The following is a 23,588-nucleotide window of genomic DNA, read 5'->3' on the forward strand; positions in this document are numbered from 1 at the left end:
ATTTGGCCATCATAAAGATTATACATGATCATTATTTATGCACGTATTTAGCAGCAGATTACAGATTACATCAAAAAGCATATAATCAATGAGGTATTTATTTCATTTGCATACTGTAATAAAAGATAGACAGATTGTATAGTGGGTGTCTAAAATTGTTTACTCCACTTTCAATAGCTAGTAATAGCACACGTATTATATGTGGCAAAAATAATTCATATCTATGTTAAAGAATCAATTCAATCAAAATTTTAAGTTGATCAGGATATATTATAATATACTCTATAATGTGATCCCATATCGAAAAATTAGAGAGGTTGACTAGGTATAAGTTCGTTGAGCTATTTCTTCTATAAATAATTGATTTTAATATAGAATGTCATCAGTTTTGTGTACAGACAACTCTCCTTCTCCTCTCTTGCGGGTCTTATTGTATAACAATAACAAATTTATCATTATATAATACCCCTTTGTTTCTATGTAAGTTTGCACCATATTCTCTTTTGATACGAGAATATTTTAGTTTTTTCCTGGCAAATTCAAAGTGATCGACAGAAGATATATATTTCTCTTTTACACAACTTTTTGGTGATTATTTTCAGGTTTCTATATAAACTAATCCTATTATTGTCATTTGGTGTTTAACCCAAAAGAAATTTAAAGAAGAAAATGGCCAAAACTATGCTTCTTACCATTCTGAAAACCTCATTGATGCTGATATTTTCTGTATGGATTATTTTATGGCTTCTGAAACCCACTAATGTATGGACCAAAAGCTGGAAACAAGTTGAAGATGATTTGCAGACAACAATTATCAAATATAATGGTACCTCATATATACTTCTATATTAATTGCTTTTAATTATGCATGATTATTCACATTATGATTTATTATTTTCCTATATATAATTAGAGTTGTTTGTAAGTTCATGTGAGAATTTATAACTTGCAAGTTGCAATCAAAAAACTTAAGTTGATAGTTAAAGTTTTAGATAATATTATATACTCTATCACACCCTCTCGTAGAAAGCCGTTGGGCCAAAAGTGTGTATGCATCCTAAGCCCTCTTAATGGGTTATACTTCATTTTATTATTGCAATATAGTAAATTTATTGTCAAAAGAATCGACTCAACTAAGAAATTAAGATGATGGTTGAAGCCCTAAAAGCCCAGACTATGTTATATCCTCTAACTTGCCCCTTCATATGAGAATTCTTTGGGCTAGAAGTGAGGTTGCAGCATATGCCACCTCATACTTGGCGCAAAATATTTCACTTAAATTTGATGAGTGGTTGAGATTCAAGCATGTGACCTCTTGTCATGGGCTTTGATACCATGTCAGGAAACCAACTCAATCAAAAACTTAAGCCGATGGTTGAGAATATTCCATTTGAAATGAGAGGTGAATGAGAATTGTACCCGCTAGCTACATTCCGTGACATTGGCTTTTGAAGACTGATGTCTATTTTGATGCATGCAGGTGTTGATTTTGTGGTTTATACATTTCCCATTATATTACTAGCTATAATTGGCTTACTATACTTGTATTTTCAATCAAGGAGTTTAAGTAAAAGGTAAATAGCATTGTATTAAATTTTACTTTTGAGTATATAAAGATTTTGTTGTCTAAGATTTGGGTTTAATTGCAGAGGTATAAGCAGATGTGTAACAGCTCTGCATAATCCATTGATAGTAAAATCTCCAATGGGTATGTTATCTGGCATTGATGTTCTGGTCATGTCTTTAGTATTGGCTATTCTGGTTTGGACATTCTATGTTAGACTCTCCCATGACTACAAGAAGTTGGTACCTGTGAAATCTGTGAAACTAAATATGTGAGTTTTCTTAACTGTTATGATACCGAATTAGTCCCGTCATTAAGGGGTGTTTGATTTGGCAAATAAAGTTTTCCTCAAAACCAATTTTTTTTTTTCGTTGTTTGGTTTGACTTGAGGTTTACCATGTAAAACAAGGATGGAAAAGAGATATCTATCCCTTTGTAAACATTTTCCTTGAATCCGATTAAGACTAATTTCCCTCCACTTTTATATTTTCAACTCGTTAAAATTTGCCCTTCTTAGCTTAATAGTTTTCTTTCAAATAGAAAACCCGGAAAATATTCAAATTTTCGTCAAACTAAACACCACCTAAACAAAGTACTCGTTTATTTGTCCACATTTTTATTCACATGGATATTGTATTTTGTACTTCTAATACTATCAGCTTAAGTTTTTAATTGAGATGATTCTTTTTACATTATAATGTATGGATGAAACTCCAAGATATGTTATATATTCATCGGCAAAGCAAAATAACTAATAAAAATGGTTGTTTCAGATGGCAGCTGAAGTTGTTGAGGGTGTCAACTAGGTTCGGTCTAATGGCAAAAGTTTGCCTTGGTTTTCTCCTCTTCCCTATCCTAAGAGGATTATCAATATTTAGATTACTTGGTATCCAATTTGAAGGTTCTGTTAGGTACCATATTTGGCTTGGGACAATGATGACACTCTTTGCTGTTCTGCATGGAGTAGGCACTATTTTCATCTGGGCCATCAACCATCAAATACAAAATCAGGTACTTGCATACAACACTCCCACCTAGGTGGGGTCCGAAGTACCCAATTAAGATAGGAATGTCATCTGCAGCTTCCCATAGATAAGAAGTGTCCACGATTTAACGAGTCATTTTACTGCTGCCTAACTATTGCACTATATATCATTGACCAATGAAAATTAGTCATGTGTTTGATTTTACCGATCAAAATTGATTGTTGGTTAGTGTTGAAACTGACCTATTAGTCCAATGCCTTTTGTAGAGCTTTGTGTTGTTTCAATCATGATTCTATGACAATTTTTTTCACGCGAGTTTAACTCAATCAATATTATTTTTATCGATCAAAACTGATTTTCGCACTTATAGAAAGTGAACTAGGAGTCATACGCCTTTTATAGAGCACACTTCTGTTGCTTCCCTCTAGAATCGATGATAGTGTTCTTTTCACGCGAGTTCAACTGAATCAACATCATTTTTGTCGACTAAAACTATTTTTTACATATTGAGACTGATCTAGGAATCTTACTCCTTTTGTAGAGCACACTTTTGACTACTGACTGACTAGTGTTGCTTCCCTCCAAAATCTATGAGTGTTCTTTTCATGCAATTTTTTACTGAACCAATATTTTTTACCGATTTTTTTACCGATTAAAACTGATTTTTGATACTTCTCAAAACCCCAGATTTGGAGTTGGCAGAAAGAAGGTCGAATATACCTAGCTGGGATGATTACTCTAGTGACATTGCTGATTATTTGGACTGCATCACTTCCCTTTGTAAGGAGGAGAAAATTTGATGTGTTCTTTAGCATACACCATCTGTATGTAGTCTTTCTTGTGTTCTTCATGTTTCATGCTGGTGACAAGCACTTTTACATGGTATTTGCCGGTGTTTTCCTCTTTGCAATCGACAAGGTGACTCGAATAATCCAATCAAGGCCAGAATTTCGCATTCTTTCCGTGAGATTCTTCCCTAGCAAGATCATAGAGCTAACCTTTCCGAAAGACCCAAGTAAACACAAAAATCCATTCCTAGAGTTGGTAGGTGTTTGGTAGTTGGCTTTTCATTGACTTTTTTGTTGACTTTTGTTTTTTATTTTGTTGGTTAGTCAAAAAGCCAAAAAACTTATTCAGTAAGTGACTTTTTAGCTTGCTAAAAAGCTAGTATCTGAGCTAAAATGAAAAATGGGATCTGATTGATTAATCTAGCTAGTTTGAAAGTCAGCACTTACAGCTGGTAACACAAGTCAACTAAAAAGCTCAAAAACTGTCAACTATTTGCCAAACACCCCTTGGTCAGAAACCGATCAAATGACGGTTCAAATTTTAATGTTTGTTTTCCTTCAAATTTGTGCAGGCCTGAATTACACACCAACCAGCACAATTTTCTTGAAGATACCAATGGTATCTAAATTTCATTGGCATCCATTTAGCATTACTTCAAGCTCTTCGGTGAATGATCAAACGATGTCGGTTATAATCAAATGCGAAGGACGCTGGACAAATTCTTTGTATAAGATACTGTGTAAGGAAGCGGAGTCAAATAGCTACACAAAATGCATTCCTGTTGCAGTTGAAGGCCCTTATGGACCTCCATCATTCGATTTTATCAGGTTCGTTTAGTGTTCTTTTGCTTCACATAGATTAAGCAAGAGCGAAACAGAACAGACTACTTAGAACCTTTTCTATAGGACTAAAAACAACTTATAAACATAACGAATAACTAAATGTGAGAGCAAAGAAACGTGTTGAACTGAACTGTACTGAACTTTGGGAAGATTAGACTCTGCGACTTGTGAACGTTTTGGTTTTTTGTGCAGATACGATAATTTGTTATTGATCGCGGGTGGAATAGGGATTACTCCATTATTAAGCATACTGCAGGAAATAGCATCTGCAAAGGGTGATTTAATAAACAAAACACCTTCACAAATACAGCTCATATATGTAGCAAAGAAGTCCGAAGGCATTTCTCTTTTGGAACCGATTTCCCATCTTGTCTTAACGAATCAAACCTCCGAGTTCTGCCATCTAAAACTAAGAGTTTTTGTGACGCAAGAGAAGAAGGGAAATTCGAGTCTAAGAGAACTAATGAGAACATTTACAATAAACCGAACTATTCTCTTTGACATGAAGAACTCAGGTTATACCGTAGGAGCTGCAAATATCAACCCACCTTTGTTATGTGCAATCGTTGGCTTTTCATATGTTATTTTCCTTCTATCACTTTGTGTTTTCAACCGGTATATTACTACACCCGATAAGAAGTCTTCCAAGCCAGGAAGTCCCTCCTCGGTAGTTGATCTTTTCCTCTTATGCTCGTTCCTGATAGCTGTAGCGTCTGGTGCTCTGCTTGCGATGGTGTTTAGAACGAGAAATGCAAGAGAGGTACTTTTGACCAGTTGGGATGATGGCAATGAAGATATGAAGTTAAGCACAATGGAGGGTGCAAATACTACTACTATTGAAGAACACGAAATTCATTATGGAGAGAGGCCAATCTTCAAAGGTAGCTTCTTTTCTAGACCCTATCATAAACAAATATGTTTCTGTTCCTTTAAATTTCCTACATTTATCTTACACTGGACTAATTTTCACTTGAATGACTTAACAGAATTGCTGCTTGAAATGGAACATGAATTCAGAGGATCGAGTATAGGTGTAGTAGTGTGTGGACCGGAGACAATGAAGGAATCAGTAGCATCAGCTTGCCAACAAAATTATCGTAAAGCATTTAAGATAAATTCAATGGATCGGAAGCAGCATCAGCCGCTTGTCATTAGTTTCCACTCCCTCAGCTTTAGCCTGTAGTGCCGCGGTTTAGTTAAGGCATATACCGTTTGAATAGAAATTGGAATCCCAATAATAGATGCTATCTAAGGCGATCATAGATGATCGCTCGAATACATGCATCGATCAATACATGATAATGGCTACGTACTTTCGATCATACGATACTATAGTTGGAGTGTTGGACCATAAGAATAGATGCTAGCTGATGCCTGATAGTGTGATTTGGTAACTATGTATGTCTAATGAACAATGTTTCTGTATTGAATATAGGTAAATTGCTAGAGATTGTAAAACTATGTAGTATGTGTTGGAATTTGGATTACAATATGTAAATTATTGGCTTCCCTTAAAAAGATTGCTACTCTATTAAACTTTGTGATTGTCATCCTTTTCAGTTTCACCATCACGTTTGTTTAGCAAGGCCGGTAGTTAAGAGTTGTGCAACGGGTAGAGGCCCATTGGGGTTCTGAATCCGGCCCACAAATATACAGGTTTATAACGGATAAGATCTTAAATGGACCGAACTTTGCCCTTTTTATTTAGAAAAATAAAGTAAAATGGGCTAAACTAAATTCATTTTGTGATATCACTTTCTCTCTTGTTCTAAACCCTGACTTCACAACTAAATTTTTAATTAGCCCTTGTTTTAAAACCTATTATAATTTCAAAATTCTAATTTTTAATTCTCTTAACTTTTCATCCAAATTAACCACCAAAAGAGATTACGCATGTAAATTTTATCTCATTTTTTACTCTCTTAAATAATATTAAATGAGAATAATTGCATGTTATACTTGTTCCCAATAAGTTATTCACTAGCAGGTCCAGCACATGCACAATTGTCGTGTTACATAAATAAAGATATGCACATCGTAGCTAACTATCTAAAAGACTACCATGCGGAGTTAACCTATGAAGTCATACACACAACATATAAGAATAGGATCATATCCTTCTAGGTTCCTAATAATACTAACTAGAGTGAAACAAGCTGACTTCAACCTTGGCAAACAAAAAGAGAAGTCAATCAAGCACAAATAAATGAATGCAATTCTGTTTGGATGCACTTAGTGTTTCCTGTCAAAAACACTACTCCTACTCCCTCACAGTTCAAGATATAGAAGAGGTTTTAATTTACCCCCTAAAGAATCTTGTAATGGTCACATTAGACCAATCCCCATCACATAATTTAAGTTGTCATAGGAAATCTATCACTAACCATAGTAGATTTGCAAAGGGGGCAAATACCTTTAGAAAAACTAAACTAGTAAGATGAAGTGCATTTCCCCTACAACATTTTGTCATTTACCATGGATTTTAATCACGATAGTGATTTTTGAAGTACTCGGTAAGTGTCAGAATTTGCAGTCTACAGGTACAGTGTGTTATTTTCTTAGAGAACCAATCCGGGAAAAGATTTTACCAATGAGTCAAAGTTAGGAATGATTAAGAAGATTAATAAGTCGAAAATGGTACATCAAGGCAAATCTGTCTATTTCAATCCAACTCACAAGAGAATAAACAACTAAGCAAATCAAGAAAGACAAAATTAACCCAATAGTCTCAATTAAGAAGGAAGTGCTAATCTTTTCAATTTTCTTCATTGTCATAATATCAAACTATTTTTATAAGGTGGATCTTGGTCTAAAGGTAATGTAAAACATCTCCTATTGAGCTTGTTTCAATGGGTGTTGATTGGTTATGTCTGATATTTTTTTTGTTACTAAAGTAGAAAAATATATGTTCATTCTTGATGGAGTGAAAGACAATACTTATTTGGCTTTGATGCTAAATGACTCAATGTATCACGTGCACTTCTTAATTACCGCACGTAATTTGCTCTGGAAGTGTCATATCAAACAACTTATCTTTTTTACTAGTAAGGTTGTGTACATCCAACCCCATCAAACTCAACCTAAGTCAATGGCATAAGGTGATAGAATGATGATACTCTACAAGAAAAATATTACCAGACCACAAAACTTATTAATGCTTTCTATAACTTCTCTCAAATTTTTTAACTCTCACTGATGCTTGATTGTGAAGCTAAAATCTAATGTACAAAAGCAACTCAACCATCTAACAAAAAAAGGTCTTGCATCTGTCTAGTATATATGTGCGACAACTGCAGATGTTTTCAGGTTCTTAAGAAACCAACCCTTACTCAATTAGCTAATATAGCACGATGTGATCCTTCTATATAATCCTAGTAGTCTCTAGTCTCTTTGACCGCACTCTTCTCTATGGCAATGGAATTCTTGGCCTTTTTGACATCTGGGTAAGCGTCGATTGTCTTCAAAACCTTTGAAGCAGATGAAGTTTTCTCAACACTTTCAATATCATCCCCAAAAACAAGAGGAAGTTCAGGGACGTACGTTCTCAATCTTATGCCCTCATGCAAGAACAAAAGAAGGAATAGCAGTCGCAGCAATAGCAGATAAGACAACGTATCACTTCTGGTTAACATTGATTGCACGATGCCATTTACGCCAGATCTTGGTCGGAGCAAACATACAACCACCACGACACGTTTCCAAAAGTTCCCTGACCAACACGGTGAGTACCACCACGGGGAACACGAGGGATACGAGAAACTGCACGTCCTGTTCCCCAAATTCTGCTGAGGTCTGGTGACCAGCCTTTTTGGAAACAGCATATTGTTGGCGAGAATTGTTTCTCATTTGGGAGTGGACGAAGGTTACGATGTCGGGTCGGAGAGGTGCTTTCATGGTGTCGGGTAGGGCCACGGTGTTCGGAGCATCCGTCGCCATAGATGATTCAAGAGGTTGAATTTAACTAGAGGACGGGCGACGACGACTATGGAAGCCATTGCTCTAGGATGGGAAGAAATGGACGATAAGGGTTCTGTGATGGCTAAGAGAGGTGTGAAGAAGAGAGAAGGGTTTTATTTATCTGGCAATGGCGATTTAGGGTTTCAATATTTTATATTCGATCGGCCTTTTTATTTAGAAAAATAAAATAAAATGGATTTCTCTTAACTTTTCAACCAAATTAACCACTAAAAGAGATTACGTATATAAACTTTATCTCATTTTTTACTCACTTAAATAATATTGAATGAGAATAGATGCATGCTATACCGGGTCGATTTGGATCCGGATACATGATTTTTCGGATAGTAAAAATCACTATCTTGTTCGGGTTCGAAAAAAACGGATATCCAAAATCCAGATATCCGATTTAATCTGGATCGGATACCGGATATCCGGTTTTTAAAATTTTATTTTTTTTTTGTTTTTTTTATATGATATTACGTTTTTTTTCCGTATAAACATTTAATCTCAATTTGCTTTCCTTTTTTTAATCAAGCTTATTTTTTAATCTTTGAATACAAAGCATTTTGGAACTATGGTTGGATTTTCAAAAGTCTAATTTAATTAACAATAAATTAATTAAACAACTTACTTATAATTGAGAATTGTACATATTATTAAATTTAACAACCTAAAAACAAAAAATTATATGAAAAAATATTTATATATTTTAAAAAGAAAAAAATAAAAAAAATAGAAAATGGGATATATGGATGCCCGTTTTTGCCAATATTCTGATTTGTATCCGAATCTGGTACCCGATTTTTAAATCTGATACGCGGTCCGAATTATCCGATTTCCAAAAATCGGATAATTTATCCGTTTTTTAAACCAGATACCGAATATTCCGAATCGAATATTTTTAAACACCCCTACTAGCACGTCCTTTTAAGCCACTCCTTTTTCCTTCGCATATACTTCTATAATTTAAAAAAAAAATAGAATCTCATCTTCTTTTTATTATTTGTGGAAAGTGAATCTCAAAATTATATGGAAAATTCATTCACATATTTTAGAATTATGAGTCACAATATATTCAATATTTAGAGTCATTAAATATAATACCATTTAAAACACCATGTATACCTAAGGTTATCATAAAAAGTCACGTATGTTACAATTATAAAAAAGATCTAATTGTAAATTTTTTAACCATTTTAGGCTTGAAAATGCAAAAACTAACCTTGTACAACCTAAATGATGCTTAAACCATAAACACAGCTGCGCTAATCCAATTTTTTTGTTTCAATTACTTTTTAGTCCCTATTTTTTGATATCTTAATAAATTAATGCGATAGTGTAGAATATACTAAGAAGACATATTAATATGAGAAGGATGAGAAAGTAACTGTTGTAACTATATATACAAAAGAATAAAGGTTAAACCCTCTATTCTTTTCCATATGTTTTATTTTAGTTTAAATTACATGTCAAATGTATTTATTCAAGTTTTACTATCTCTAATTTAACATAACGATAACATTAGTAAAAAGTATTTTAAAAAATAAATATTAATAATATTTTGCATTAAAACAAGAATTAAACAAAATTTTATTTATTTATTTTAACCTTTTTTATAATCTATAGTGACCCTAACAGTTATAAATGATATGCAATCATATTTTATTAATTATTATTTAAATTAGAGGTAAAAATGGTTTTTATTCTTCAAACATTAAGCTTTGTATTCTTTGACTTAGGTTTCCTTAATGGAGTATTCTTTTAAAAACCATAAAACACGGTCCATACACGTATATAATATTAGTTGGCGTAACTAAGCCACTAGTTTACATGATGCAAAAAATGCCAAATAATTTCCAATATTCTCTCAATTTCATCTTCAATCATGGGTTTTAGTTATAACTTTTAAGTATAAACATAATAAATATTCAATTCTTTTAAAATTTTAAACATAATAAATATTCAATTCTTTTAAAATTATTTCGGTTAGAGCAAATATTACGTCTTTCATCATCGAAGATCTTCGATCACCTAATACTTTTGTCCAAGTGACAGAAAACCCATTTATCAATAAATATTCAAATTTACTCTATGGGCAAGTAAAATGGCATTTAAATACGTACAATTGCCAAATCATATTAATCAAAAAGCTTGTATTATTACCAATTTCGTAGTAATTTGTTGACCATTTCTTTCCCTTTCTTAAGAAAAAAATTGTATTATTTTTGTCATTTTTTTTATAGGCAAATTAACTTTTAACTTTAGATATTTCGTAAAGACTATAGCATGTGAATAACGATTGTGTGTTTGTGTTCATTTAATTCTCAATTTAGATCTATGATTTTAATTTTTGAATTATAATCAGTATAATTATAATAATATGACTTGCAAAATCATATTTACTTATATTAATAATGTAAAGTTCGTTGTAGATTGATTTTGCAATCAATAATTATCTCAAAACAATCCCTTTCAATTGTGAATATGTAAGGTAGAGTACACATTTGATTATATTTAAATATTTTCTATGTGAACAAATGAAATTATAAAATAAATGTCTAAACATTTAAATTATGCGAGTTTTAAGTTATATACTATACCATATGAAAATAGAAGAGAAATAAGAACATCTCCAAAAAATGTGCCATGAAATATACACATATCTTGGCATTTTGGGTCGAAGACTTATTTATGTATGTGTGTTGAATCAACATAACTACTACACTTTTATGTTACAAGTCGGGAATACAATTCAACAATGAAAGGGTCTTTTTAATTCAAATGACGACCTAAACTATAACCTAGACATATCTAGATTTAGAGGTTGTTTGACAAACGATTGATAACTGATAGCTGATAGCTGATTATAATAGTTGATTTAACCAGCTGATTTTATCAACTGGTTTGACTAGCTGATATTGAACCCGCTGCTATGAGCAGCTTGTTCAAAAACAACTTATTCATGTCAATAAGTTATTTTAACCAGCTAGTTCATCAAATACTAGTATTATCTGGTTAGATCACCCAACTCTCTATTTATATCAAAATGAGCTAAAATTGCTCAATGTGCTAATTTACCAAACACTCCTTAGATTCTCTCGACCCTAGGTTTCACCAATACATACGTGGCTAGTTTGTGTTTTGAAGATAGATTGGCCGTTTGATGAACACCCAATTTATGCAACTTGTCAAGGGTGGATTCAAAAGTGTCCTTTCCCTTCATATTTATATGGATGAGTAGAGGGTAATCCTTAACATGCAAGCACCTTTTGTCCATTCTTTGTGGGACAAAATTGTGTGATTTTAACGAATGGAGGGCATAATTTACACTGATTAGGTGACAAATGTTTAGGTAGTGTTCTAAATAGTACTGAAAGCTAATTTTTTCTGGAGAGTTCTCACAGTGAAAATTGAATAGTCACGGTCAACAAGTCATGCATGCATGAGGGTATTGCCATTGGGGTTACTTTTGGACTTCTTCACATTTGAGTTTAATTTGTCTATTCTACAATCAGGATTTGAGGTGTTTCTTTATGTCCATTATTTTAATAAGCCAAATAATATATTATTTTTTAATTTAGTTTCGAATTATAATAGATTTTAATAAAAATGTTGCTACCAAAGTTCAACTAAAAATTATCTCTTTGTTACATCATTAAATGTAAGATTGCGTACACACGACTCTCAAAATCTACCCTAGGTGTGTGGGAGTCACATTGCATTGTGGTAATTATGAAATTTTGTTGTTGTTTACCACTGAAATTTAAATTTTTTCTGGTTCTAGTTAACTGTTGTACTTGTATACGAACTATTATACTTTTTAATCAATATTGATCTACTTTTTTTGTTTTTAAAGTATAAATAAATACATGATCAAGTAGGATACATAATTGTTTCTTTCATCTCAACTTTTCAATTCATATTCGCATAATAAATTTTCATAGTTTTTAATTTTAATTATTTGCTAAAAGTTTTAAAGGTCAAAATTTTATATTGGATAGCAAAATTATAATAAATAATTTGAAAGGAGAATGTAGTTAATATGGAATAGTTATTTTTTTCAAATTTCCTGATAAATATTTTTTCAAATTTCCTGATAAATAACTAAGTTTAAAGTCAGTAGCTTTAAATTTATTTTTGTCTCTCCCTTAATCTTAAAGTTACTCTTATTAAAAATCATTTTTTGATGAGAAGTACTCAAAACAAGAAGCTAATATACTAATAATTGTATTAATTAAGCTAGTTCACTTATGTTTAAGTTCCGTCTCACACTACGACCGTATCACAAGAATTTGTGTTAATCTTATTGCAATATTTATCACTCTTTATTTTATTATATACCTACGCTTTTTTTTTCATTTGATTCCACATAATTTTACCACATAATTTCAACGGAGTTTTATAAAGAGGAAGTGTTTATATTCCTTGTAGTTTTTTTCTGAAAGGAAAAGTAAAATATTCCTTGTAGTTTAAACCTTCAACCACACGCTTACGAATCAAGCCCAAATTCAAACTACTTGGTCCTTATTGAATCAGAAATATCCAAATATTTAACTAATTCAACCAATCAACTCACACTCAACTTTTTCCTAATTAAAAATTTTTATCCCTTAAAAATATGTGGAGAAAATATTTCTGTCTGTAATGAAATATTTCTATAATATTCTATCAGTTTAAGAGTGCCTTATTAACTTATGGACAAATTTTAAGTAAATCCTGTTTTATTATAATAAGTAAAATTAAAAGTATAAATATATATAATTTTTAAATTTCATATAGAATTTTTTAATTATTGATAAATCTTAATTATATATGTTATGAATGGTGTGACTTGAGTGCACATTTGGTGTGTGCATTCATGTGGTGACTCTTGGGATGAAATCCCATACGTATATCAATATCATGAATAGGTGTATTAAGTTGAGTCTTGATGATGATTAAGAGTATGGATTAATGAGGTAATGAAGTATGAGTTATTCATGGGAGTTATGGGACTTAATGAAGAAGTGGAAAGGTTTAATTCAAGATGCTCTACTATGCAAGTCGAGCAATATTGTCAGAAGCCTTCTGAAGTGCAGCTCGACCAGCTCGCTTGGTCGAGCGAGCTCAGAATGGGTCGAGCAAGCATACAAAATGCAACCAGAAACTTCATGCAGCCCGCTCGACCAAACCGCTCGACTGAGCGAACCTCTGTTGTGGTCGAGCGAAGTCTCTGATATTCCTAGGATGCTGTTTTTGACTCTTCAAGTACTTGGGGATGTTTCATTATCATTTATTCATAGTTTTAATGTACTTAATGTTACTTAGTGAGATCTCTCCTATAAATAAAGAACTATCATTCACACATTGTAATCATCTACAAAATACACCCCAAGCCAAACACTAGCCTATATCTCTTCTCTATTGTAATTCTCTATATTTGAAAGTTCTTTGAACTTCTTTGATAATATAAGAGATACTACATACCGAAGGACGTAAGCTAAGTTGGGTGAACCTCGTTAAATTTTTGTGTCGTTTTATTGCATTTCTTTTTCCTACAAACTTCGATATCATTGATAGCTTAATTTGTTTGTCACAAAACCTCATACATTCGATCTTGGCAATATTGGAGTTTGAAACACATTATTCGAACTCTAATATAGCATCGTTTTCAATATACTCTTCTATTTCACTCACAAGATACCATTTACTTTTCATACATATCAATGTAATATTTTCATTATTAATATCTCAAATTGATAAAATTATATAGAGATTAATTAAATACTACTAGAATTTTACTATATTTAAATTGAAAAAAAATATAAATTGGGATTATTGATATATTTAGTATAAAAAACTAATTGTTAAATGTTAATAAGATATATATGAAGTGATGAAATAATAAAAAACACAAAGAAAGTATTTTCTAAAATAAAAATAATTTATCGTGTAGGCCACCTCTTTCCTCCCACCTACAGGCTACAGCAACCTTTCCTTACCCGGACGATCCCGCTATAAATATGGCTCACAACTCAGTGCCTCAATGGTTTGAAGCAACAACCTGACTTCAAAACCACTGCTTTTTCTCTCTCCTTCTCCAAACCTCACTTTTCCATAATAATGGCAGCTCAAAATAAAATTCAAAATTTCTCTTCAACCTCAAAAAGTCAAATAAAATTTCTTTGTAGTTACGGTGGAAAAATTCTTCCTCGTCCTTCCGATGGACTTCTTCGCTACGTCGGTGGCCTTACTCGTGTCGTCTCTGTCTATCGCTCCGTCACTTTCACCGGTAACTAATCATCTATCTGTGTTTTTTCTTATGTACGTTTTGAGCTTTAAATTTATTGATTTTAGCTAATTAATGTTTGAATATACATTTACAGAACTAATGGCGAAACTCGAAGATCTCTGCGGATTTCCAGTGAGTCTTCGGTGTCAATTACCAAGCGAAGATCTAGACGTTCTAATATCAATCAAATCAAACGACGATCTCTTCAATGTAATTGAAGAATACGATAAAGCGTCGTCGATTTCTGGTAAAGAATTGAAGATTAGAGCGATTTTGTCTTCTTCTAAATCAGCTTCATCATCAACAACTTCTCCAACATTTTTGTCGTCATCTTCTTGTGCCGATCTCTCACCTATGAAACGGAAATTCGTCAGTCCAGGCCAAAAGCCATTGATGAGAAGAATAAACAACTACAACATCGTTCGAGATAATTGCCACTATTATCCTTGCCATATTCAAGCCAATTCTCGACCTTCTTCATACATTCTTCCACATTCAAATCGCTTGCACTAAAATCCTTTTTAAATATTTATATTCTATTCTTTGCAATTAATTGAATGATACAGTAAAATGATCATACAGAGTAAAAACTGGCAATATCAAAAATCAAAAAAAAATTAAAAAAATAAAAAGAAATTGGCCTTTATAGTTTTTGATTTGAGGTCTATGTAATTAGTCTGTAAAATATATTAGCAATTACTGGTACTTTGTGTACTCCTTATAATACGGAGTTGACGAATTTGATTGTTTGTTCTATCCTTATATTTCCGGCGATGCTCCGTTTTTGTTGGCCTTTTTTTCACGGCAAATGGATTAATTCGACCCCAATTCTTTTCGCTGTTAGGGTTCCGCCGAACGCCATATTATTTATTTTTTTACCTCTTTCATTTAAATTTTTTATCATTATTTTGTTTTATTTATTTTATAATATTTTTGAGCGGTTCAAACTCCAAATTAACCATCCAACATTCAACTCGTCCATGAGCACTTTTTTTTGTAGGAAATGGTTTGATTTGATAAAATTATCATGATATACAGTGATTTTTTTTATTTTTTTTATTTTTTGTTTTCCAGTGTGCAATCTTAATTAATTTTTATATTTTTTTGTGTGTTGTATGTGTTGTTTATTGGTTATTTGTTTTTTAAATAATGTTTATTCTATCTATGAAAGTGTGTACTAATTTCGTGTTTATTTCGTAAGTTGTTTTGCAGGTCAAAGCAGAAGAAGTGTTCAAAGAAGACAAACTTAATCGGGCCAAATCTTGGTGGACTACAATAAACCCGAAATTTGTGGCAAAAATGATTATATTTGGACCATTAATAAAATTAGACTCTAATTAATAAGTAGACAAAATAAGAAACGTAATAAAAGTGAAAAGAATATAAATAAAATATACTTCTAAACAAGAAGTTGGGCAAGTGGGATGGCCCTAGTTATGTGGACCAAATAGTTCGGAGATAAGGATATGATATGATCGCCAATTCGCCATTATTATGAAAAAACTATAGGTTTCTTTAGCAATAAATTTAAGGAAAGCTTGAATAGTGCAGGAAGAGGTTGGCATTATTATCATAGAGATTGAATGTGGACATGCCAACTACATTGGGTCCCAAAATTTATTTAGGATTGAAATGAATATTTGGTGCAATTCATCATCCAATTTGTTATTTAACGTGTAGATAAGACCGGTGGAATTGATATATACGCAATAGGTTGATAATGGTGAATGATATTATTGAGGAGGATGTAGAAATGATGATAAAACTCCTTGGCAAAAAATATACGGAAAGATATACATATAAGAGTATTTAAGTTAAATATACTATGGAGTTGTTATATATTTCTTTTTCATAAATGTAACAACGTTACTTAAAAATTAGTATTAGCTGTTAAGGCTTAGACTAGTAGTTCGATCAATAATAATATGTGGCTTCAAAGCAGTTTAATGTGAATATCTAATGTGGTTCTGTAGACTCTGTCTATTTTATATAAATATTAATATAACTCATCATTTGATTTTTAAAAAGTACGATCAAAGTCGAATTTTGAGTTCAGTATAAAAAATATCAATTATGTTATAACTTATAAGTAATATTAGATTTAAAATCATAATCATATAATTGTAGATAAATAATAATAGTATATACTTCCTCTGTTCCATAATACTTGCTACATTTTCTATTTTTGGCAATTTCATATTACTTGCTACATTTCCGTTTTTAGTAATAAAACAATCATTTAAAGTTCTACCTACCCCTATTTTCATCCTACTCTATACTCTATACTCTATACTATATAATAAAATACTATACTATACTCTATAAAGTAACCTAACAATTTATTTTTCCTTTTTCTTTTTCAATTAACAATAATAAAATACAATATTCTATAAAGTAAACAATCAACTACAGTGTAAGTCAATCACTTTTCTTAATTCTCGTGCCCATGCAAATGTAGCAACAATTATGGAACGGAGGAAGTATATCAAAATTTATCCAATTTATTAATATATAAGTATTTTGTATAGAAAGAAATGGCAGGCAATCGTGGGACCATGGCTCATGGGATGGTTTAGAGGCAAAAAGATTCGTACTGTCCATTGCCAACTTGTAGGGATAGGTATATGCCTAATATTTTGCGTGTCATTTGAATTAAGAATATAATAATTAGAATATTAGTAATAAAGTGTTAAGGTGATATAAGCATATTTGGAGAGAATAATAATCTTTTAGAGAATAAGTTTGGGATAGCAATAAGGTACGAGGTGATAAAATGGATTAAAAGGAGTTGACGGAATCAACAACTTTATTAGAAGTAACTATTTAAGGGATGCCAATTACACAAATGGGGGCAATTATAAAAAGTTAATAACTGTCTCTGATACATTTTTTTTAAGTCTCTAATACTTATTATATTTAAACTTTGAAAATATTTATTGCGCCTATTGTATGAAATCGTCTCACCGTAAGACGAGTTCATAAAAAAATTTATTATATTAAAGTTCTTATTATTAGACTATTTAACCCAAATATGAGACACATCTCACGGGAAGACCGTCTCATACAAGAATTTAGGAAATATTCACTACAAATAACTATTGAAATAGCGATGGAAAAAAAAGTAAGGGGAAGGGTTGGTCGCGAGTGGCGACGGCAAGGCGAGGGTTAGATTAGTCGCCAAATGGAAAAGTACTTTGGCGACATGTTCCGTGGTCGCCAATCAGTCGCCAAAAGCAGGAATTTTTTTTATTTTAATAGTTGGCGACGGGTTAAGTGGTCGCCATTTAGTTGCCAAGAAGATAGTAATTTTTTTTTTAATAGTTGGCGACGGGTTGAATGGTCGCCATTTAGTCGCCAAAAAGACAATATTTTTTTTTTTAATTTTAATTGTTGGCGACGAGCATCATAATCGCCATCTCGTCGCTAATTTTTCTTGTTTTATATTTTATTTTTTTTAAATATAGGCGACGGATAGGTTGGAAGCCCTTTGGTCGCCACGGGTTATTTAGTAGTCGCCGTCTGATAGGTCGTTTATGTACTATCAAACAAATCCTAATATGCAACTAGTATAGCAGCAGTCAGGGTCGAATCCACAGGGAACAATGAAGTAAGTGATTATTTTCCGGCTACCAATTGATCCTAGGTAACACACAAATTTGGAGAATATATATCTAGACTAACTAAACAACTAGAGCACAAACAATTAAACTAGAAAGGTAGATCGATGATACTAAAACATCCAGGGATAAACTTCCCCACTAGCATGATATGATGACAATGAGATCCTACTACCCTTACAACAATCATAACCAAGTTCAATAGGACGAATACACCATTAAGAATACTAATAACTCCTTTCGAAGACTATTAGCTTCACTACCATACTATCAAACCTATTTTCATGGAATCAAGTATAATAATGACATTGAGCACAATATTCTATAAGATCCAACAATCAAATCTATCTATTTTCATGAAGATTATCAAGTCCTTGATCTAAAAGGCAATTCATTCAACTCTAACTTTCGTTAACGAAGAATAAATTGTTAACCACAATTTCCAAAGTTTCCATTGAAAAACGTAAGTTAACTAGCATAAGAGATCAAGCATGAACAAGGATTATGCATAACAAAAAGGGATTGGAACTCAATAATTCATCATCAAAATCATGGCTAGGGTTCCATCTAACCCTAGATTTAGAAACTACTCACACATATTAATTGCAACAAAACAAGAATTCATTAAAAGAAACATGATTAAAAATAATAACAAGAAAAGGGATAAAGAAATAGTACTTGAATTCGAATACCAAATGACGAACGAAAGTAAATGAAGTTACAAAGTTTCTTCCCCAAAGTGAAGAATTAAAAGTCTCTAAAAAACTGAGAAAAATTGTTAACCTCCCCGTTCTATTACATTCCCTAGTGATTAAATAAGAAAACTGCACGGAAAACGGTTATTAAAGCAGGACCGGACCGGGTTTCTGACAGACCGGATCGGGTTTCTGGAAGACCGGACCGGGTTTATGAAAGACCCGACCGGGTCCGTGTGCTGAGAATTTTCCATAGAATAGAAATTGCAGGACCCGACCGGGTTTAAGCAAGACCCGACTGGGTCCGTGGGTTGATCATTCCAGCAAGTGATTTTAGACAAACCCGGCGGGGTGTAAGCTTGACCCGACCGGGTCTTGGGCTTGGATGCTTACGTTCTTATTTCTTGCTTGAAATCACCCAGGTATGAAAATACCCGCCCGAGCCTATCATCTTGTGCTTACTTTTCTTCATGAGAACGCGGTAAAAGTACAAACGAAACCCAACGGGACTAAAAGCATGTCCGAATGGGCCCGTGAGCTCACAAAAGTGTCGTAATGCGGTCTCGAACTCTGCCAAATCTCGAAGCACACATTCTAATGCTCAGGAGTGATTCGCTTCCAATACAAGAGTGGAGTAAAATGGCCTGAAATAATCAAAGACACACAAAACTCCAACCAAGCGTAAAACCACATGGAAAATGCGAAATCACACATCAAAATGCCATAAAAATGCAAGGGAAGGGAGCATAAAAGTATATTATAAAGTACACAGATCACCGTCTCGTCGCCTTTGTTTTTACGTATTTTTTGAATTTGAATTTGAAAAATAGCGATGAGTTTGTAATCGCCGTGTTGTCGCCATATTTTGTATAAATAAGACGTAGAATTGTTGTGCATTGTATATTTCGAAACTAAAGAATTAGGAGAGGTTAGTGATTTTCTTATTCTATTATGTAGCTTGTTTTTTATCTTTACATGAATTGTTTTATTTATTTTTATTATTTATATTTAATTTTTATTGTCATTAATTTGATTTAATTTTATTATTTAATTAGTACATATTTTATTTCCTTTGTTATTTACATGAGTTTCTAATATTTTTTTATTATTTTAGATTTTATTTTTATTGTCATTAATAATAATTGTTATTAGAATAATTATATTATTATCATATATTGTTATTTTTATGAATTATTTTATATATTTTTATTGTCATTAACTTACTTTACTAATCAGTTGAATAATTATATTATTATATTATATATAGGTGTTAAAAATGAATTTTAGGCAAGAAAGAAGTTGAATGTACAACAGACGAAAAAATGAAAGAGTTTTTAGATTTGCTCATACAAATAGCATGAGTTCTGAGATTAGATGTCCTTGTAAAAAGTGTAAAAATTGTTGTTATAAGGAACCAGATGAAATAAGAGAACATTTAATGAGAAGGGGGTTTGTTGAAAATTACTATGAGTGGAAATATCATCAAAACACAGAGGTATGAACAACATCTGATGTTGTAGCGATAGTGGGAGAGCAATCGTCAAACAATCTAAATCCATACTCACAGATGGTGCATGATGCAGTAGCTAGTGTATTTCCAGACACTTACCATCAGTTTCTTCCCTCCCAATATGATGTAGTATCAGTAGATAATGAACCACCGGTACACGTTGACGAATATCCAAACCTTCAGTGTCGACAGTTCTTTGAAATGTTAAATTCAGTGTCCGTATTCTCTCAAACCTTTATAGAATTAATAATTAATAATAATTCATGTAACATGTTGTTATGATTATATACAAATACGTCTATTCCTAAAGCTTCCTATACATTAAATGAACAACAGATATGTGCTTTGCTTCAATGGTTAAAAAGTATTAGATTTCCCGATGGTTATGTGTCCAATATGGCAAGGAAATATTGACATGGCCAAGCATCAATTGTTCGACATGAAAAGTCACGACTGTCATGTTTTCATGCAACGCTTAATTCCAACTACATTCAGAGAATTGCTACCGGTGAAGGTTTGGGAAGCTCTTACCGAGTTGAGCTTATATTTTAGAAGTTTGACAGCCACAAAGCTATGTGTGGAGGATTTGAGGAAGATGGAAGCAGATATTCCGATTATCATCTGCAAATTCGAGACTATATTTCCGCCCACATTCTTTGATAGCATGGAACACCTTCCTATCCATTTGGCATATGAGGGTAGGATTGCAGGACCGGTCCAATACAGATGGATGTATCCATTTAAGAGGTATATAAAACATATGCAATTAATTTTTTCATTATTTTACCAGTAAACTAATTTTTCCATTCAGTTACCTTAGACATTTGAAACTCAATGTGAAAAATAAAGCTCATATTGAAGCATCGATATGCAACGCATATTTAACCGGGGAAGCATCGCATTTTGTTTCCCATTATTTTGAGCCACATGTGCGATGCAGGGTCAGAGACCTTCCTAGGAATGATGATGGAATTGTTAAAAAAATGTTGATGTATTTGTATCTGATTTTAAAAGTTCAATTCAAAGACATCAACCGAATTGGTCAAGTCAGAGGATTGAAGCGTTTGTGCAAGAGAATTTTACAAATGCGTTCAGAACAACAGTATGTTGTTCTTCTTTTACGTTAATTATATATGTCAACATTACGTTAATTAAGTTCATAAAGTTATTTTCATTTATCTGACAGGCAAGACAAGGATTATTCGATAACCGAGTGAACAGTGACATTTTGAAGCAGATGGCTGAAGGAGCACTTAAACATGCTCGGAGTTACAATGTCTGTTACACAAACGGATATAGTTTCCATACAGTACTTCATGCATCAAATAAATCTGCAGACAATAATGGAGTGTGCGTCAAAGCTGGTGACAACAGTCGTGACGAAGATGATTTTTACGGGCAATTGCTTGAAATTGTATAGGTTGAATACCCGGTGATACCTATCAAAAGAGTAACGTTGTTCAAATATCATTGGTTTGACCCAACTACTACTGGAAATAGCCACAGAACAAACATTCATAAACGATATAAGTTAGTTGACATACATTAGGGTCGTTCGTATCGTTTATAATGATCCATTTGTGTTGGTAAGTCAAGCATGTCAAGCATATGATCTTCCATATCCGAGTATAAGACAAAATTTAAAAGATTGGAGAGCGGTTTGCAAAGTCAAACAAATTAAATTTGACAAAGAAATAGAACAGGAATTCAAAGATGCTGCTTTCCAAGAAGAAAATAGAGACCGTATTGAAAATTAAATTGTATTGAAATTTGGCGAAATTGTTCAACAGGTGCATGATAATGATGAAGATACTGAAGAAGATGTGGATCTTGTACTGTCAGAAAACGAAGAATCCGAAGATGAAGATGTTGAGAACAACGAGTATTTTAGTGATGAAGAGTAGTTTAATTATTTATATGTATTTATTTAATATTTTGTAATATTTAATACAATTTTATTATATTCCTCCGAATTATTAATATTTTGTAGTAATAATAATAATAACAACAACAACAACAATTATATATATATATATATATATATATATATATATATATATATATATATATATATATATATATATATATATGTATATATAAAATTGGTGGTGTAGTGATACATTAGGTTTTTTCCTGTATGCATAGCCCACCCCTATGCTGTTCTGGGTGGCCTGCACCGAGCTCCCCTCTTCCTATGGCTTTTTCCTCTCCCGGGGTTTTTTATGTCGGATGGAGAGGTGTGTTCTGGGTCCAGTATGTTTTCTTTTGATATATTATTCCAAATTCTCAATATATATATATATATATATATATATATATATATATATATATATATATATATATATATATATATATATATATATATATATATATATATATATATATATATATAATAATAATAATAATAATAATAATAATAATAATAATAATAATAATAATAACAATAATTATAATAACAATACTAATAATAATAATAAATAAAATAATAATAATAATAATAATAATAATAATAATAATAATAATAATAATAATAATAATTATTATTATTATTATTATTATTATTATTATTATTATTATAATGATGATGATGATGATGATTGTATATGCCAGCCGATTTTTTTCCTACTGCAGCACGCAAATGTTTTTCATTACTGAGGAGATGGCGACGAACCAGCGACCGTTCTTCTGGTCGCCATTTTGAAAAAAGTCAAACCCCTGTCATATCGGTACAAGTGGCGACGAACCAGCGACGGGGCTTCTGGTCGCCAGTTCCCGATGACAAAAAACGTAATATTTTGCCCTAATTTCTCATTTCCTACAATCATAATCTTATACTTCTTCATTTTCCTTCTATCTTCTCTACACCTCTTCAGCTCTAAATTTTCTTTTCCTCCATTAATCTCATTTTCTATTAATTTTCTTTTCTCTCTTAATCTCATCCTCATCATCTTGTGGATACTACTAATCTTCAACTCTAAAATTCTCATCTTCTTTCTAAAAGGTGAGTGTTTATTTTTTTTTTTTTTGAATTTTTTTTATTTCTTGATGATTATGATAATAAATTATGTTTAAATGTTTTTTTTTATGTTTGATTTCGAATTATGGAGTACACTGTCATTTTCAACATGTTTTTTCATGTTATTTCATGATGTTTATGTTGAATTATGTATGTTTTTTTGATATGTTCAAATTACGGTATATTTTAAACATGTTTAATGTTATAATTTTCAGATTTTTTTAATTTTAAATGTAATTTTTGAATTATGGAGTAATTTATTTTTGATCTAATGTTATTATTTTGTTTCGTCATTTTTTATATGTTTTTTTTATATTTTCGAATTATGGTATAACTTG

The 23,588-nt window shown here is 31.9% G+C and overlaps 2 protein-coding genes and 1 pseudogene across 5 annotated transcripts; 2 read left to right on the top strand and 1 right to left on the bottom strand.

The window, feature by feature from the left end:
- Nucleotides 1-75: 75 nt before the first annotated feature.
- Nucleotides 76-5,731, top strand: LOC130800166 (ferric reduction oxidase 8, mitochondrial). 3 transcript variants are annotated; one of them, XM_057663556.1, is made up of 9 exons: nucleotides 76-93; nucleotides 603-826; nucleotides 1,481-1,574; nucleotides 1,650-1,835; nucleotides 2,338-2,575; nucleotides 3,238-3,565; nucleotides 3,911-4,166; nucleotides 4,374-5,062; nucleotides 5,168-5,731. In XM_057663556.1, exons 2-9 carry the CDS (start codon nucleotides 670-672, stop codon nucleotides 5,362-5,364), a joined length of 2,145 nt encoding a protein of 714 aa, XP_057519539.1. In that variant the 5' UTR covers nucleotides 76-93; nucleotides 603-669; the 3' UTR covers nucleotides 5,365-5,731. The 3 variants fall into 3 exon arrangements, with proteins under 3 accessions (XP_057519539.1, XP_057519538.1, XP_057519537.1); XM_057663555.1 differs by lacking the exon at nucleotides 76-93 and adding an exon at nucleotides 383-480; XM_057663554.1 differs by lacking the exon at nucleotides 76-93 and having other exon boundaries at nucleotides 487-826.
- A 1,821-nt stretch (nucleotides 5,732-7,552) lies between these two features.
- Nucleotides 7,553-8,176, bottom strand: LOC130800103 (60S ribosomal protein L4-like; annotated as a pseudogene).
- A 5,976-nt stretch (nucleotides 8,177-14,152) lies between these two features.
- Nucleotides 14,153-16,439, top strand: LOC130800167 (protein PAL OF QUIRKY-like). Of its 2 annotated transcripts, XM_057663558.1 has the most exons (3): nucleotides 14,153-14,412; nucleotides 14,507-14,659; nucleotides 15,614-16,439. In XM_057663558.1, the coding sequence occupies exons 1-3, from the start codon at nucleotides 14,244-14,246 to the stop codon at nucleotides 15,751-15,753; spliced, it is 462 nt and encodes a 153-aa protein (XP_057519541.1). In that variant the 5' UTR covers nucleotides 14,153-14,243; the 3' UTR covers nucleotides 15,754-16,439. The 2 variants fall into 2 exon arrangements, with proteins under 2 accessions (XP_057519541.1, XP_057519540.1); XM_057663557.1 differs by having other exon boundaries at nucleotides 14,154-14,412; nucleotides 14,507-16,249.
- Nucleotides 16,440-23,588: the final 7,149 nt, after the last annotated feature.

Source organism: Amaranthus tricolor, chromosome 14 (genome assembly GCF_026212465.1).
Source record: "Amaranthus tricolor cultivar Red isolate AtriRed21 chromosome 14, ASM2621246v1, whole genome shotgun sequence".
NCBI classification, from domain to species: domain Eukaryota; kingdom Viridiplantae; phylum Streptophyta; class Magnoliopsida; order Caryophyllales; family Amaranthaceae; genus Amaranthus; species Amaranthus tricolor.

Bases quoted from the DNA above. Each gene is read 5' to 3' on its own strand.
- LOC130800166 (XM_057663556.1), top strand. From the start codon at position 670: ATGGCCAAAACTATGCTTCTTACCATTCTGAAAACCTCATTGATGCTG. The intron at 3,566-3,910 runs GTAAACACAAAA...AAATTTGTGCAG, and splicing joins AACCTTTCCGAAAGACCCAA to GCCTGAATTACACACCAACC. The intron at 5,063-5,167 runs GTAGCTTCTTTT...ATGACTTAACAG, and splicing joins AGAGAGGCCAATCTTCAAAG to AATTGCTGCTTGAAATGGAA.
- LOC130800167 (XM_057663557.1), top strand. From the start codon at position 14,244: ATGGCAGCTCAAAATAAAATTCAAAATTTCTCTTCAACCTCAAAAAGT. The intron at 14,413-14,506 runs GTAACTAATCAT...ATACATTTACAG, and splicing joins TCGCTCCGTCACTTTCACCG to AACTAATGGCGAAACTCGAA.